Source organism: Diceros bicornis, chromosome 38 (assembly GCF_020826845.1).
Source record: "Diceros bicornis minor isolate mBicDic1 chromosome 38, mDicBic1.mat.cur, whole genome shotgun sequence".
NCBI classification, from domain to species: domain Eukaryota; kingdom Metazoa; phylum Chordata; class Mammalia; order Perissodactyla; family Rhinocerotidae; genus Diceros; species Diceros bicornis.
In genome coordinates this window covers 743,770-759,550 of record NC_080777.1, presented here as the reverse complement: position 1 = coordinate 759,550, position 15,781 = coordinate 743,770, and the positions used below count along the sequence as shown (strand labels likewise).

The 15,781-nt window shown below is 37.6% G+C and overlaps 1 protein-coding gene across 1 annotated transcript in view; it reads left to right on the top strand.

Moving 5' to 3' along the window:
• The window catches only part of DESI2 (desumoylating isopeptidase 2), a 47,999-nt gene that overhangs the window by 20,786 nt on the left and 11,432 nt on the right, over positions 1–15,781 (top strand). The window contains exons 2-4 of the mRNA XM_058533519.1: positions 8,758–8,830; positions 11,849–11,942; positions 13,442–13,583. Of these exons, the coding sequence (XP_058389502.1) occupies positions 8,758–8,830; positions 11,849–11,942; positions 13,442–13,583 (309 nt within the window). The remainder of the gene's footprint in view (positions 1–8,757; positions 8,831–11,848; positions 11,943–13,441; positions 13,584–15,781) is intronic.

Here is a 15,781-nt window from a genome sequence, read left to right as displayed (position 1 = left end):
CCAGTGTTTTCTCTCAGTCTCTATGTTGCCTTTTCACTTTCTTGTTAGTGTCTTTTGAAGCAAAGAAGGTTTTAATTTTTATGAAGTTCACTTTATCTATTTTTTGTTGTTGTTACCGGTGCTTTTGGTGTCACATCCAAGAAACCATTGCCTAATCTAAGATCATGAAGATATACCTGTTTTTTCTTCTAAGAGTTCTATAGTTTTAGCTCTTACACTTAGGTCTTTGATCCATTTTGAGTTAATTTTTGTATATGGCGGGAGGTAGGAGTCCAATTTCGTTCATTTGTATGTGGATGTCCAGTTGTCCCAGTTCGATTTCTTGAAGTGACTATTTCTTTCCCACTGAATTGTCTTGGCACCCTTGTTGAAGATCAGTTGATCATAAATGTAAGGGTGTAGTTCTGAATTGAATTCTATTGCATAGATGTGTTTGTCTGTCTTCATTGCAGTAACACCCTGTCTTGATTACTGTAGCTCTGTACTGTTTTGAAATCAAGGACTGTGAGTCTTCCAACTTTTTCAAGATTGTTTTGGCTAGTCTGGGTCCCCTGAATTTTCAGCATCAGCTTGTCAATTTCTGCAGAAAAAGGCAGCTGAGATTTTGATAAAGATTGAAATGAGTCTGCTGGTCAATTTGAGGAGTATTGCTGTCTCCAATATTAAGTTTCTTATCTATGAGCATGGACTGTCCCTTTATTTAGGTCTTCTTTAATTTCTTTCAATAATGTTTTATAGTTTTCAGGCATAAGTCATGTAGTTCTTTTGTAAAATTTATCCCTAAATATTTTTTGATGCAACTGTAAATGGATTTTTTTATTTCATTTTTGTATTGTTCATTGTTAGTATATAGAAATACAATTGATTTTTATATATTAGTCTTATACCCTGCAGCCTTGCTGATCTTGTGTATTAGTTTTAATCGTGTCTTAGTGGATTCCTTATGCTTTCCTGTGTACAACATCATGTCATCTGTAAATAGAGATAATTTTACTTCTTCTTTTCCAATATGGGTGCCTTTTGTTTCTTTTTCTTGTTTGATTGCCTGGCTAGAATCTCCAGTACAGTATTTCATGAAAGTGGCAAAAGAGGACATCCTTATCTTGTTCCTGATCTGAGAGGGAAAGCATTGAGTGTTTCATCATTAAGCATGATGTTGGCTGTGTACTGTTCATAGATGCCCATAAAGGGGCAAGTTTCCTTATAGTCCTAGTTTGTTGAGTGTTTATGTCAAGAAAGGGTGTTGGATTTTGTCAGATGCTTTCTAATTATAGTGAGATGATCATGTGGGTTTTGTCCTTTATTTTATTGATTACATTACATTAATTATTACATTAATCAATTAATTATTACATTAATTGATTTTTTTGGATATTAAACCCACCTTCCATTCCTGGAATAAATCCCATTGGGTCATGGTGTATAACCTTTTTTATGTGTTGCTGGATTCAATTTGCTAGTATTTTGTTGAGAATTTTTGAGTCTGTATTCATAAGAGATATTGATCTGTAGTTTTCTTGTTGTGTTTTTGTGTGTGTGTCAAGTTAATGTGGGCCTCATAGAATGAGTTGGAAAGTGTTCCCTTTTCTTCTGTCTTGTGGAGCAGTTTGTGAAGAATTGGTATTGATTCTTGTTTAAATATTTGGTAGAATTCACCAAAATTGTCTTGTCATAGGCTTTTCTTTGTGGATAGTTTTTAAATTACCTGTTCATTCTCTTTTCTTTGATTCTCATTCATTTTAGATCTATTCAGACTTTCTGTTTCTTCTTGAGTCAGTTTCGGTAGTTTGTGTCTTTCCAGAAATTTATCCATTTCATCTTAGTTATCTAACTTGTTGGTATACAGTTGTTCATAGTATTCCTTATAATCCTTTTTATTTCTGTAGGGTCAATAGAGATGTCTATTCATAGATTTCTAACCAGTAAACAGTTACTTTAATCTCATAAAGAAATTAACTCTTAAATTTGGGACGCTTTCTAGGAATAGAAAATACAAAGAAATGTTAAAAGCGGAGACGTACTGAGCCCCTCATTGTTATTGCTAACAATGAATAAACAACATCAACATTAATTCCCACCTCGCGCAGAATATTGAAACAGAGCCTTTGGGGAAAAAAATAATAATGTAGGAGTCGCGGGTAATACTGTCAAAAGGAATATCTCTAGGTTAAGAAATCCTTTTCCTAGCAACTTGCATGCTTCCTATAACCCTGAGCAAGAACACTCGACCTGGTTGTCCACCTTCCCATCTGAGAATGGAGGTAATGCTACCGCTTGCAAAGCTGTCAGGTATTCATTTTTCATTGTAGTGCCTCTGCAGTTCTTTAGAAACCTCATATAGACCAGATCCCATTATAGTGAACTCCAAGGGACTGACCAGAATTTGGGATGGTACATTTCTCTTTCATTTTTAAGTTTCTCTCATTTTATGGATTTCTCAATTTATAAAATGTGTCCAAACTTACCATTTTATTTTTTAGAACATAAAGTCTTGAATGCAGGGAAATTTCGGACTAAAAGTAGTATAGTGTGTACCCAGGCAACACACAGGAGTTCTGAGCATGGAAGAGATTATTTTCATTTGTGAAAGCGCGGAGAGTAAGAGATTTCTCAGTACAGGATCCCCACTCTGACAGGTGCATTCCCATTCTAACCCTGTCTTAACCCTTTGGCCAAAAGTCACTGTTTGGGTATGCGTTTTTTTTTTTTCCATGAAAACCTTTTTGTCTCTTAATAAAACATTTGGATTCCTGTTATAGAAATTTATTATAAAAGCACTTTCAGGAGGCTATTTACTGCCCAACTAAAAGATAAATTGTTAAAATTAAGTGATAGTAGACATTAAATGGAAATAAATGTTCAATTTACTAAGAGTTTAAAACCTGTTGATAGTTGCAGACAAACCATTATGTATATATCTCTTTTTGGAAAATATTCTGTATTTGGAAAGAGAAAGTCACGCTGTAAAAAGAGAAAAGGTCACTTTAAAGTAGAGCTGTCTGCGTCCAGAACAAAAGCCTGTTGATGTTGTTAAGGAAATCAGCAATATACAGCCCGAATTATTGGTTGCAAACAGTATAAGCAGTGGGATTTCTCAATTGGAAAAGCCAGTTAAGTCCTAGAAGTTGGCTGCCAAGGAAACGACCGACTGGAAAAAGGCTAGCAGGATTTTTATGCAGACTAGCATGATCACCTCATAGTACTTTCCACTCTCTTTCTGTGAAAAAGGAAAGAAAGTAGGAGCATAGCAAGAAACTTGGAAAGGCATCTCTTCTGTCATAAGGAGGCAGGGACTAAATCATTCTCTTTAGTTCCCAACTTCTCACTTTGAAAATGTTTAAACCTCCAAAAAAAAGGTGAAAGAAGAGCACAGTCTATACCCTCTTCACCTAGCTTCGCCGTGGTGAATCATGTTGGCTTTCTCTTTCCCTCCCCTGCTCTCTCTCATTTTCTCTCCTCTCTCACACTCACGTGTACAGTAAGTCACAGGCATAGCGTTTCATCTCTAAATTACTTCAGCATGCATTTCCTAAGAAGATGTTCTCTACCCAACCACAGTACTGGTATCACACCAAAGATATTTTCAATTGATAGAATGATATCTAGTGTATAGTCCATATTAATATTTCCCCCAATTGTCCCAATAATGTCCTTTTTAGCTTTTTTTTTTTTAAATCTAGGATCCAGTCAAGGTTCCTTCGTTGCATTTAGTTGTCATGTCTTTACCCTTCTTTTGACTTTGATGTCATTATTTTTTAAAAGACCAGGCCGCTTTTCTTATAAAATGTCCCACAATCCAGACTTAGCTGATTTTTCCTTATGGTTATATTCTGTGTAACACACTGTATTTGACAAGAACACTAAGAAGGGAAATGTTATGGCCTTTCTGTTTTGTCCCATCAGGAGACACATAACCTCAGTTTGTCCAGCTGTTGACAATACTCAGTTTAATCACTTGGATAAGGTGAAGTTCACCATATTTCTCCATGGTAAAGGTGTCTTTTCTCCTCATAATTTAGGGAAATGTGGGGTTGATTCTTTGAGACCATATGAACATTGTTCTCCAACAACCTTCTCTCAGTGGTTTTGGCATCCATGAGCTTTGCCTGAATCAGCTGGGGCTGCAAAATAGTGATTACCTGGTTCTGCCCTCACATCTACATAGCTGGCTTTCTTCTGTAGAGAACAGCTTTCCCGCCTTTCCCTTTCTTTTATTACTGTGGACTCAGGGATTATCTTCTTATTCAATATGTTATGGTCCATTATTATCATTACTCTTTTTGATATTCAAAATATCCCAAAGTTGACCGATGGAAGTCCCTTCAAGCCAGTTTCTGTATCATTTTTCCATGTCTCCACCATTCTCTGAGCACTTCTTACCTTGCGCTTTTTCTGCTCCAACTTGGAATCAACCATTTCTCCAAAGAGCACTGGTTCCTTTTAATAGAGAAACCAAGATCTGCATAGTACTTTTATTGCTTCTACTTCGCTGGGCAGAGCTACATGATATATAGTTTTTAAATCATGAGTTCATACAGATGCTGCCAGTTAAAATCGGCCACCACAGGGATTTTACCTCTTCCTCCTTAGTGTTTACATCTCCCTTCACCTACATGGACAGCTCTGGTTCCCACCAGTATCAGTATATTTACTCATTAGCTCTATCCTACAGCACATACAAAATAGTTTTAGAATTATTACACTAGTACCACTACGAATGACAAATCTTCTAAGTTTAGGATTTCTTTGCACTTCTTTTTGTCCTTAGAGTATATCCCATTAAGGGTGTTTAGGCAGAGTACTGTATTCAGAAGTTACTTAAATCTTTTTTTGTGTGTGTGTAGTTAGTTATGTTATCAATTTGCTACACAACTAGGTTCATTTGGTTTGAATTCAGTTCTAAGGTGTGCTTTTTTTTTCCTATTTTGTAATTTAATTTTGAATATGTAAAACATTTACATGGTTCAAATTTCAAAACTAAAGATATTGTCAGGAAGTCTCCTTTTTCCCTTTCACCCTTCTCCTACAGATAACCCTTTTCATCATGAGTTGCCAATTTATTCTCCTTCTGTTTCTTTTTTGCAAAAATAAGCACATAGACATTTGCAAAGACAGGGGTCTTACACAAACTTTTTCTGTAATGTGTGAGATAATAAATATTTTAAGGGTCTGTCACACCACTCAGCTCTGCCTTTGTAGCATGAAAGCAACAGTCAACTATTTGTAAACGGATGGGTATGACTGTGTTCCAGTAAAACTTTGCAGAGATAGGAGGTGGGTCAGATTTGGCCTGCAGATGTAGTTTGCTGGCTCTGGTTTAAGATATAGACACAGCCACATATAGATATTCTTGTACAAAAGTATATACATAATGTACTATGTATACATTATTTTTCACCTTGCTTTTGTTCCCCTAACAAGTATACCCTGAAAATTGCTCCCTATCAGTTCCTGGAGAGCATCCCCCTTCTTTTTATGGCTGCAGAGAATTCCAGATATTGTGTGAATATATCATAGTTTATTCAATCAGTACCTATAGGCGCACATTTAAGTTGTTACCAATATTTTGCTAACACAAATAATACTGCAATTAATAACTTTGTGCTTACGGTGGTTTGTATATTTACAGCTTATTCTCTTATGATAGTATAAAGATGCAAATAAATTAAAACCTGTTAAGCTAATAGAGTATAGTATTTTACTTTAAAACAATATTTTTCTAATTATAAAAGTAGTAATACACATTCTTCATAAAGTTTAGAAAAACAATCCTGAAATATATAGAGTTAAAAGTGCGTGTCCCTTTATACTCTATTTCTACCCCAGCTATGTCTAGTCCCCTCCCTCAAACTAGTAGCAGTTTGATCTGTATGCTTCACACCTTCTTTAGTTGTAGTTGATGGTGGTTTTGTTTTATTTTTCTGTATTTAGCATGTAAACATACATAGGGCGTACTTATTTATTTTACAAAAATATGATCATGCTACAGATAATATATTATGACTTGGGCTTTTTACTTTTTGTATCTTAGATATCTTTTTACGTCCATATGTATTGAGTTATCGCATTCTTTTTAGTAGCTCTATGATAGTTCGTAATATGGATGTACCATAATTTATTTAACCATTCCCCTACTGATATTTAGATTGTTTTCAGCTTTATGGACAACTGCAGTTAATATCCTGGGCGTGTCTTTGCGTGTGTTCAGGTATTTCTGTAGAATAGGCTTCAGGAGGTGGAGTGATTCATTACCCGTCATTGATTCAGGCTTCTGCAGTGTTGTCTTCACACCCTTACCAACACCAAGAATTAGCAGTATTTTTTATATTTGCCAATCTGATGGATTAAAAAAGGAATGGTAGCTTATTGTTTTAATTAGTATTTTTCTGTTACTAGTACAACTGTTAGTTCATGTTTGTTGGCTACTGATTTCCTCTATGATGGCTCACTTGTCTGTGGGGTTTTTGGTTTTTGTTTTTTGGTTTTTTTGTGTGAGGAGATCAGCCCTGTGCTAACATCTGTCAATCCTCCTCTTTTATTTATTTATTTATTTTTTTTGCTGAGGAAGACTGGCCCTGGGCTAACATCCATGCCCATCTTCCTCCACTTTATATGGGACGCCGCCACAGCATGGCTTGCCAAGCAGTGTGTCGGTGCACGCCCGGGGTCCGAACTGGCAAACCCCGGGCCACTGCAGCGCAGCACACGCACTTAACCGCTTGCACGACCCGGCTGGCCCTGGAGGTTTTTTTTTTTTTTGATGGCACTTTTATATGCAGTATCCCTTGCTGTCTGAACTTTTGCTGCCCAAACTCTGAAATTCAGTAGAATTGGATAAATGTTGTGAGGAATTCCTTGCTCTGTGCACTGTCACTACTCTCCATCCAAATACAAATTCAGATAAAAAGGTATCCCTCACTTTCCTTACTTGCCATTCAAATTCTGGCTGTCCATGATCAGGAACCAGATAAAGTAGATAGAGAGGGAGACTTGTATTCTCGTACTAATCTTCGTTATATGTGTTGCAAATGTTGTCTCCCTGTGTGTGGTTTATCTTTTGATCTTGTTTATGTAGTTTTACACAATAAAAAGTTGTAAATGTTTATGTTGAGTATCTTGTTTTCCTCTATAAATTCTAGGTTTTGCTTTACTTAGGTTGCCTTTTCCCATCTAAGATTTTTTTCAATCTAATTAAATTTTTTTCTAGTATATTATTTTTAGACACCAGAATTTTTGATACGTGGAATTTATTTTTATGCATAGTAAGTTTTGTCAACACATTTTTAATAATTTATCATTAATTTTAAATACCACCTTTATCATACAGATTCATACAGATTCTTATATATACAAGGATCTGTTCCTGCAACAGTACCATACGTACTGTTTTAATGATTTTTTTTTTTTTTTTTTTTTGTGAGAAGGATCGGCCCTGAGCTAACATCTGCCAACCCTCCTCTTTTTGCTGAGGAACACTGGCCTTGGCCAACATCCATGCCCATCTTCCTCCACTTTATATGGGACGCCACTACAGCATGGCTTGCCAAGCAGTGCGTCGGTGCACGCCCGGGATCCGAACCGCGAATCCTGGGCCGCCACAGCGGACGGCGCGCACTTAACCGCTTGCGCCACAGGGCCGGCCCCATAATGAATATTTTTTATATCTAGATGAGAAAGTCCTTTGCTCTTTTTCAAATATTTCTTGTTTATTATAGCTTGATTTTTCTTCCAGGTACATTTTAGGAAAAAAGCCCAACTTATCCATTTATGCTTCCTCCTGCAGTGTATGGGAATGTGCATTTTCCCAGGTCTGGGAGAAACGGGCTAAAGTCTGGAGCCAAGGTTAAGACTTGAATAAACCTAGAAAAATTAAAGACCAATTACCTATCCTCTAACCTGAGAGAAATCCGATAGGTTTGTAACACTGTTAAGTGTTACCTCAGAGTTTGTGTAATGAGCTGTTAACTCACGCACCTTCTCCTGGGCGTAACCCTCTCCAATCCCTTCTCAACCCTGTTCACGGTTCCCCCATCATTTCAGACCAGCTTACCTATGTGCATCCTCTTCCCTCTTCCTGGCATTTCTTCCCATTCCCCTCTACCCTACCCCCCAAATTTTCTATCTAGGAAATCTCATATGTTTCTAAACACCCTACTTCAGATATCACCTTTTCTGGGAAATTTTCATTCATGCCAACAGTAAGAAGATTGTTCTAACCTTTGTTCCTCATATTATTTATTCCTGTACTGTCATTATCAAACTTCGAGCTGAATCAGGACATATATGCCATAAATGTTGTTTTAAAAAGAATAAAATATCCCTGTCTTCAGGGAGCTCACCAGAGAAGGAAAGGAAAAGCTTAAAATAGAAGAAAAATAGATATGAAAGCAGACATTATATGTGATTTTTTTTAAGTCACTAGCAGGAGAGCTTTTGTATCAATTTTTTTCCAGCCTCACCAGGTTTAGGTTTTGTGGCTTATGCCCTAAACCTTAGATAATGTGCTTGTACGCAAGTGGAGACCTTCATCGTGACCCAGGCAGGCGTTCCACGTGGGCTGTGGCACAGGCAAAGGCACAAAGATAGGACCAAGTGGGTCGTTGTCATGGGGGTTTCAGAGCTGTAAGGAAAAATACCAAGAAATGGGATTAGAAAGACCTAAATGTGCAGTGAAAGATTTGGGGATTAGTAGCTTCCTGTAATGGGAAGTTGAGTTGTAAATGAGCAGATATTCTGAATCTTTTCTTTTCTTCTTAGTACTGGATGAACGAATACACCTCATCCATTGGAATTGGAGTTTTTCATTCAGGAATTGAAGTATATGGCAGAGGTACGTGGACACACACTATCTATACTTTCTGAAGATTTTTGTCCTTTAAAGGAGTTGCAAAATCATAACTATAGCGCGTTTTTTTAACCACTTCCATATTTTATTGTAGAAAGGAGAAGAAAATCTCCCCATATTTGTTTATGCTGCATTTTGGAAAAATGCCCAAAGTAGAATGTATTTGGGGAGAAAGTACTTAAAGTACATGACTGCATATTCATTTAGTTATCTTTTATTTTAAATACTACGTCTTAAAAAATGTTTTCCTTTTGAGTTTATTATACCATGACAGTTTTGCTCTAATATATATTGGAGTTCCTAAGAAACCTTACATTTTGAAAAATAGTGTGGTAAGGACAATCATTTTGGTTGGAAAAGGGTTGATACCAGTGAGTGTCAACATGAAACACCAGTTTCCTGAGGGAATTGCAGTAATAGATTTGTTTTTGCAGACCTACAAGTGAATAGTTACACAGTTTTAAAATATTGCTGAGCAAATCCTGCCCTTGATTAAATTTAGCTTTTTGCTCAAGAATGATGGCCTTTGTCCTTAACCCAGCCCTTTGTATTCTGTAACACCCTTTATTATGGAAAACATGACAGGAGCCACTCCAGCCAAGCAGCTCTGTTTTGAGCAGCTCTTTTCTTTATTCTGATTCCCCCTCGGTACAGGATCATCTACTCCTGATCGATTTGTAAGCGGTGATGGTCTGCATAAGCCAGATCACACGGCCGATTTCATCATGAGTCATAAACTCACCCTATAGCGCAGGTGCCTTATTTGCTTTAGCTTGGCGGTCTTTGTGACCTCTAGGATATGTTACTGCACTTGACTCAGTTACCTCTAAAAACCACATACCAGCTTTAGCTAATACAGAGAAAAGTCTAGTAACTATGTCAGTGCGTGCTTATACTGTCCTTGTTTATATTCCACATTAGCCGCTTCCAGGTACAGTGTAGCATATTAAATGTTGGTTATAAAGATCTGCGGTTGGGGCGTAGTGGTTAAGTTCACACACTCGGCTTCAGGGGCCTGGGGGTTCGTGGGTTCTGATCCCAGGCACGGACCTACACACCGCTCATGAAGCCGTGCTGTGGTGGTGTCCCACATGCAAAAATAGAGGAAGATTAGCAACAGATGTTAGCTCAGGGACAATCTTCCTCACAAAAAAAAAAAAGATCTGCTGTTTAAGCTGCTTTTACGTGAAAGGCTGCATCTACCAAGTAATCCCAAGAAGCAGTAAGAAGCTTCTTCAGAGCGTTTCAGTGGTTGGAGTGTTGCTGTGGGTGGGATCGGAGCCTGTGGGTTTGCTCCCTCGTTTGACAAAGGTGTGTGTATTCCTTTGTAACTGACTTGGTGTGGTGTCTCAGAGTTTTTAAAGTGCATCAAGTTTTGACCCGCATAACGATGCTGCCGTGAGACAGATAAGGGCGTGTGGCGTTCTCTCCATCCTTCAGACGAAGAGACCCAGTTCAGACCTGCTGAAAACCACACCAGCAATAGTTACCAGAACTAGGGCTTGAGCCCAAGTCTTCTTTTATACCAGTGCATTGCTCTTTTATCTACCTAATCATTGCTCTCATTCATAAAATGATTTAGGAGTAATTAGAAACATGGCTCAAAACACGTCCACGTAAGCTTAGCAAACCTAGGGCCAAATACATTCCTGAAAGGGAATGATTGCGTCGTGAACAGAGGAGTAAATGGGTCCGACTTCCCTTGCTTTAATTGAGAAAGTTAAAATCCAAACATAATCTTTTCATGTCCAACGTGATTATCTACAATGTTTTATAAAATTCCATCATTAAAAAATTGAAAAATGTATATTTCAAAATTGAATGCTAAACATAATTTCTTACCTACATCATTGCTTTTTTTCTGAAAGGTCTGAATCAAAAGTCAACTTAGTATCTGCCTTGTTCTTTCACATGATTTGTTCTAAGACCTTTTAAAATTATATTTAGTGATTTTGATTTTTTTTGTTTTGCTGAGGAAGGTTGGCTCTGAGCTAACATCCATTGCCGATCTTCCCACTTTTTGCTGAGAAAGATTGGCTCTGAGCTGACATCTGTGCCAGTCTTCCTCTATTTTTGTATGTGGGATGCTGCCTCAGCATGGCTTGATGAGCCGTGCATAGGTCTGCGCCCAGGATCCAAGCCTGTGAAGCCCAGGCCACCAAAGCAGAGCACACGAACTTAACCACTGCGCCACCAGGCCGGCCCCAATATTTAATAAATTTTAAGTGATGAGATTAATTTAAACGTTTGCTTTGAATTCTTTAAATAAGTCCGCTGCTATTTGCCACTTAAATACCTAAGTATCTCATATCAGAATTGTAGCCCGAAATTTTAGTTCCTTCCTGATTTGAAAGCATTCTTGAGTTCTGTTCTGGAAGAGAGCTTGTGTCTGTCTGATGAGCCTGGGCAGCTGTTCACTATAGTACAATAGTTCTCTCCTGGCTAAAAGATGTGCTGTGGAGAGTCTGTGTGTCTGGATGTGGGTGGGTGTGTGTGTTCATTTGGCAGCTTCTTTTTTCTTGAATGAGGGGAATTGAATTCAGTTTCTCAGGTTTGCTGATGTTTCACTCTTACTCAAAGATAAACCAAGAGTCTTCATCCCAGGAACCATGAAAACTCATTGTTATTAGACAGTTTTTCCAGTAAAGTACAAGTTTGAAATTTGATCACTTTAATTTAGACAGTGGCAAAACACTGACCTGACCCCCTCCTTGGTTTGGCGTGATAGGTAGGTGGGCAGACTGTTCACCTTTGAGTGGGAGTCACCCTCCTCTGCCATGTAAACAACATGAATCACATTTGTGTCTTCATTATCTGAGTTTCAGGTCTTCTGTGTCAACTGTTCTATGCTAGTTATAGCTAAATGAGACGTTTATGAAAGCATTAATAAACCGAGAAATATTCAGATGGTATTATTATCCTCCTCATTTATTAAAGCTAATTCAGCATTCTGATTAAATTTTGTGTGATAAATACTAAAAATCATGAGTTTTCTCTTTTCAGAATTTGCTTATGGTGGCCATCCTTACCCCTTTTCTGGAATATTTGAAATTTCCCCAGGAAATGCTTCTGAACTAGGAGAAACCTTTAAATTTAAGTAAGTAGGGAGGATAATTTTTATTACACTGTCTTAGATGCCAAAGCTTGTTCTCAGGCATACAGAATGAATTGTGTAGATTAAAATCAAGTAAGTTAAAATGTTTCTTGAACGTTGTTTTGTTGCTGACACTTTATTTATTTTAAAATCGAATCTAAGTTGTTGTATAAATATGGGCATCAGCCAGATAAAGTACTTAAAATAAGCTAATCTGTTGCTTTTAGTCAGGATCCATAAAAGTTATTCTGTGTTTAAATAATTTTAAAATGTTTTTACCTTGGTATAACTCAGGTTCTGCTTTAGAAAAGGTTCGTATCTAATGATTGCTTCCTGTCAGTCTCCTATCTGGGGAGGAATGGAGGAAAGTTTTATTGTGTCCTCCGTACCATGATTAAAAATCTCTTCATTTTCCCAATGAACGGGACACTGTTTATGATTAGCCGGGAAACTGTTGTTAAGGTACATACATGCATTACATGTGTTGATAAACCTAAACGTATGGATATGAGTGTACTCAGGAGCCTAATGAGTAGTAAACAGCACTGAGAATCTGAATGCTGCTTATCAAATTTCCATTCCTTAATTAAGGTTTGCTTTTAAAGTGATATTTAGACCTTAGTTTTGAAAAGCTTTAAAGAAACTTCTGGGCCTATAATAGCTAACTTGCCAAGTGAAAAATAGTGAAATGAGGTTATAACATTGAAATTCAGTACAGGGCTACTCATTGTTATCGCTACTAAATTCGTGGTTCTCTTAGCCTGCCACTAATTCGAAACATTTACACACAGAAGTGCTGTAATACAGCCATCCTGAATCTGTCCGTTAGGTCTCCCTTTTGGCAGACTACTAGGTAAAAGAGTTTTCTAAATATTTTCAGCTTTCCTGGATGCCTAACTTGTATCTGACTAAAATTCTACTTTCTATTACATAAAATGTGTATTTCATTTCCAGGGTAGTAGTTTTTTTTGAAGGTGGGGTGCTGTTTTGGTTTGTTTTAGGGGAAGTTGTATAATGCTTAAGAATGTCGTTGTGTGACAGTTCATCTCATTGCAGCACAGTGGCAGATGGCTTAAAAGATTCTCTAAGTGAGAACAGGCCAGCCTTTGATGATGAGTGTAGTTACGCAGGAATATTTGCAGCGTGGATCTGGTCCTCTGAAATGTAACTACTGACACAATAGCTGTAAAAATAACTGTGATATTACATGTATAGTATAATGACATTGTTTCTTAAAGAAAATGACTTATTTTGTATTTTGCATTTGTATTATTCAAACGTAGTGTGCTTAAGAGTTTATTGCAGAAAAGTAATAACTAAAATAATTGAATTTTACAAGTATCTCATTCACCGTATAGTCTTATTACATTAACCCTGCTTTGTTACATCAATCATAATATTCCTGGAAATAAGCAAGTCTTTAAACATGCTTTTTATAAATACCTAAAACTCACGCAGGTGTCTTCTTTTTTTTCTTTCTGTTTTTGTTTTTGTTCTTTAAGAGAAGCTGTTGTTTTAGGGAGCACTGACTTCCTAGAAGATGACATAGAGAAAATTGTAGAAGAACTGGGAAAAGAATACAAAGGCAACGCCTATCATTTGATGCATAAAAACTGCAATCACTTTTCTTCGGCTTTATCAGAGGTAAATTAAATTGTATCCTAGAAGTTCTTCAAATAAGTAATATTTACTAGCATACTTGCTGTCCTGTTATAGTCAATCGATATTTTTTTTTCAGAGTCTTCATGTTGTCTAAAATATGATATTAAGTTTCTTTCTGTTATGTGAGCGACCTTTCCCAAGTTGGTAACTTCAGAGTCAGCACAGTTTTAACTTGTAGTTCTGTTCATGACTTTGCAGTGGGTGGCGAGTGAGTACAGATAATTGTCTCTTCTTATTCCAGCTCATTTTATTACAACCTGAAACGTTCACTTTAAAAAAATTAATGCCTTTGTGACTTCTGCTTCTTAGCCCCTAGGATTCCTCTTCTCTTAAATTTTAGTTGCCAACTTGAATTTTTTTCCTGGCTCTTACTTATTAATAAGTAATTCATTTCTCCTATCTTGAAATTTTATCCTGCCTGCTTATCACCCAGGCACTTAATTTGTCTTTCCAATTCTTGAATCCCAAGCAGAAGACCAAAACGAGATCAAAATTAAAGGACCTTAAAAAATAAAATGGAAGAAATCAGAAGGTCATAAAACTGGGTCTAGAGAATTAAATAGCACTTGAAACAGCTTCCTAGCTTCTGGCTCTTAGCACGTGGTGGCAGTGACAGCATCAGGGACTGCAGACATTGTGAAGGTGTCAAGGGGAAAATGCACAGCTGTGTCAGCGAACCCCTCTGCAGGGTGCTGGGCCCCCTGGCCTCTTCGTTTCCCTCACGGCCTTCACAGCACAGCTTTCGAGCAGGACCATAGTGGATTCTGGCTCTGCTTCTCAGAGTGTGTTTTGAGGACCAGCAGCATCAGCATCTCTTAGGAATTTGTGCGAGATACATCCTTTCTGCCCCAGCACAGATGTACTGAATCAGAATCTTCCTTTTAACGTTATCCTCATTATCCTTTTAACATTATCCATAATGTTAATATTAACATTATCCTTTCAACATTATCATCCTCAGATGATTCACATGATCGTAAAAGTTGGTGAAGCACCACCAGCCTAATGGATGCATTGATACTGTAGAGGTGACCTGGGGATTTTCAGGGAAGAGGAAAGGTGGTTCAGGGCTTTCTCAACCCTGGACATTACATTTGTAGGGATCGCATTCAGAGATCCATAGAATGTTAAAATTGGTAGAGAGATTAGACAGCACTTAGTCCAGTCTCCTCATTTTGCAGAGAAGGAGACAGGCCCCGATTGGGGAAATGACTTATCAGCAGGAACTCAGATTAGACCCTGGCCCCTTAGTCCAGTGCTTATTGTACTTTATCATTCCTTCCTCTGGTTCTGGTTTATTCTCTCTCCCAAATAAATAATAGCTTTATTGAGCATCTGTAACACCACCTCAGCCCTGGTCTAACTCTGAAATCACGTTACAGCAGGGGGCCCAAAGAGCAATTCTGGATGTCCCTGGAGCCATCCTTTTACGTCACAGTTTTCATGTTTTCCTCATGTAAGTGCTGAATTGTTAAAGAAACTGAGACTCAGAAGTTAAGTGACTTAGCCAAGGCCACCTGGTTGTTAGTGACAGAGCTGAGACTAGAACTCTGGGTAGTGAGGGATGTAAGGAGTTTTAGGTAAACCCCAATAATCAAGGCAAACAAATTTAATGTTAGGCGCTCTAAGAGTTTAATAAACCCAATGTGCTTTCACATCTTTGACAGCATAGTTTGAAGATGTGTGTCATGTAACCAGTTGTAGATAGACAGAATCATAGATAAGTGTAACTGATTGTTGATATAGGTACTCTGTTGTTCAACACTGTTCCAAAAATTCTAAGAATTATCATCACTTAACATCACAGTTATCAGTTCAGATGCTTCCTCTATGACAGGGATTAGCAGACCATCACAACTTGCGTGCCAGCACCAGCCTACGTTTCATATGACCTGCAAGCTAAAGATGGTTTTTACATTTTTAAATGGTTGAAAAAAAGTCAGAAGAATCTACAGTATGAAATTTAAATTTCAGTATCCATCAAATTTGATTGGAACACAGCCATGCTCATTTGTTTACCTGTCGTCTTGACTGCTTTCAGTCCACAGTGGCCAAGTGGAGTAGTTGCAACAGAGACCATATGGCCCGCAAACCCTAAAGTATTTACTGTTTGGCCCTTTACAGGTAAAGTTTGCTAACCCCTGCTGTACAGGTTAGATTCATTCAAATCTGATTCAGAT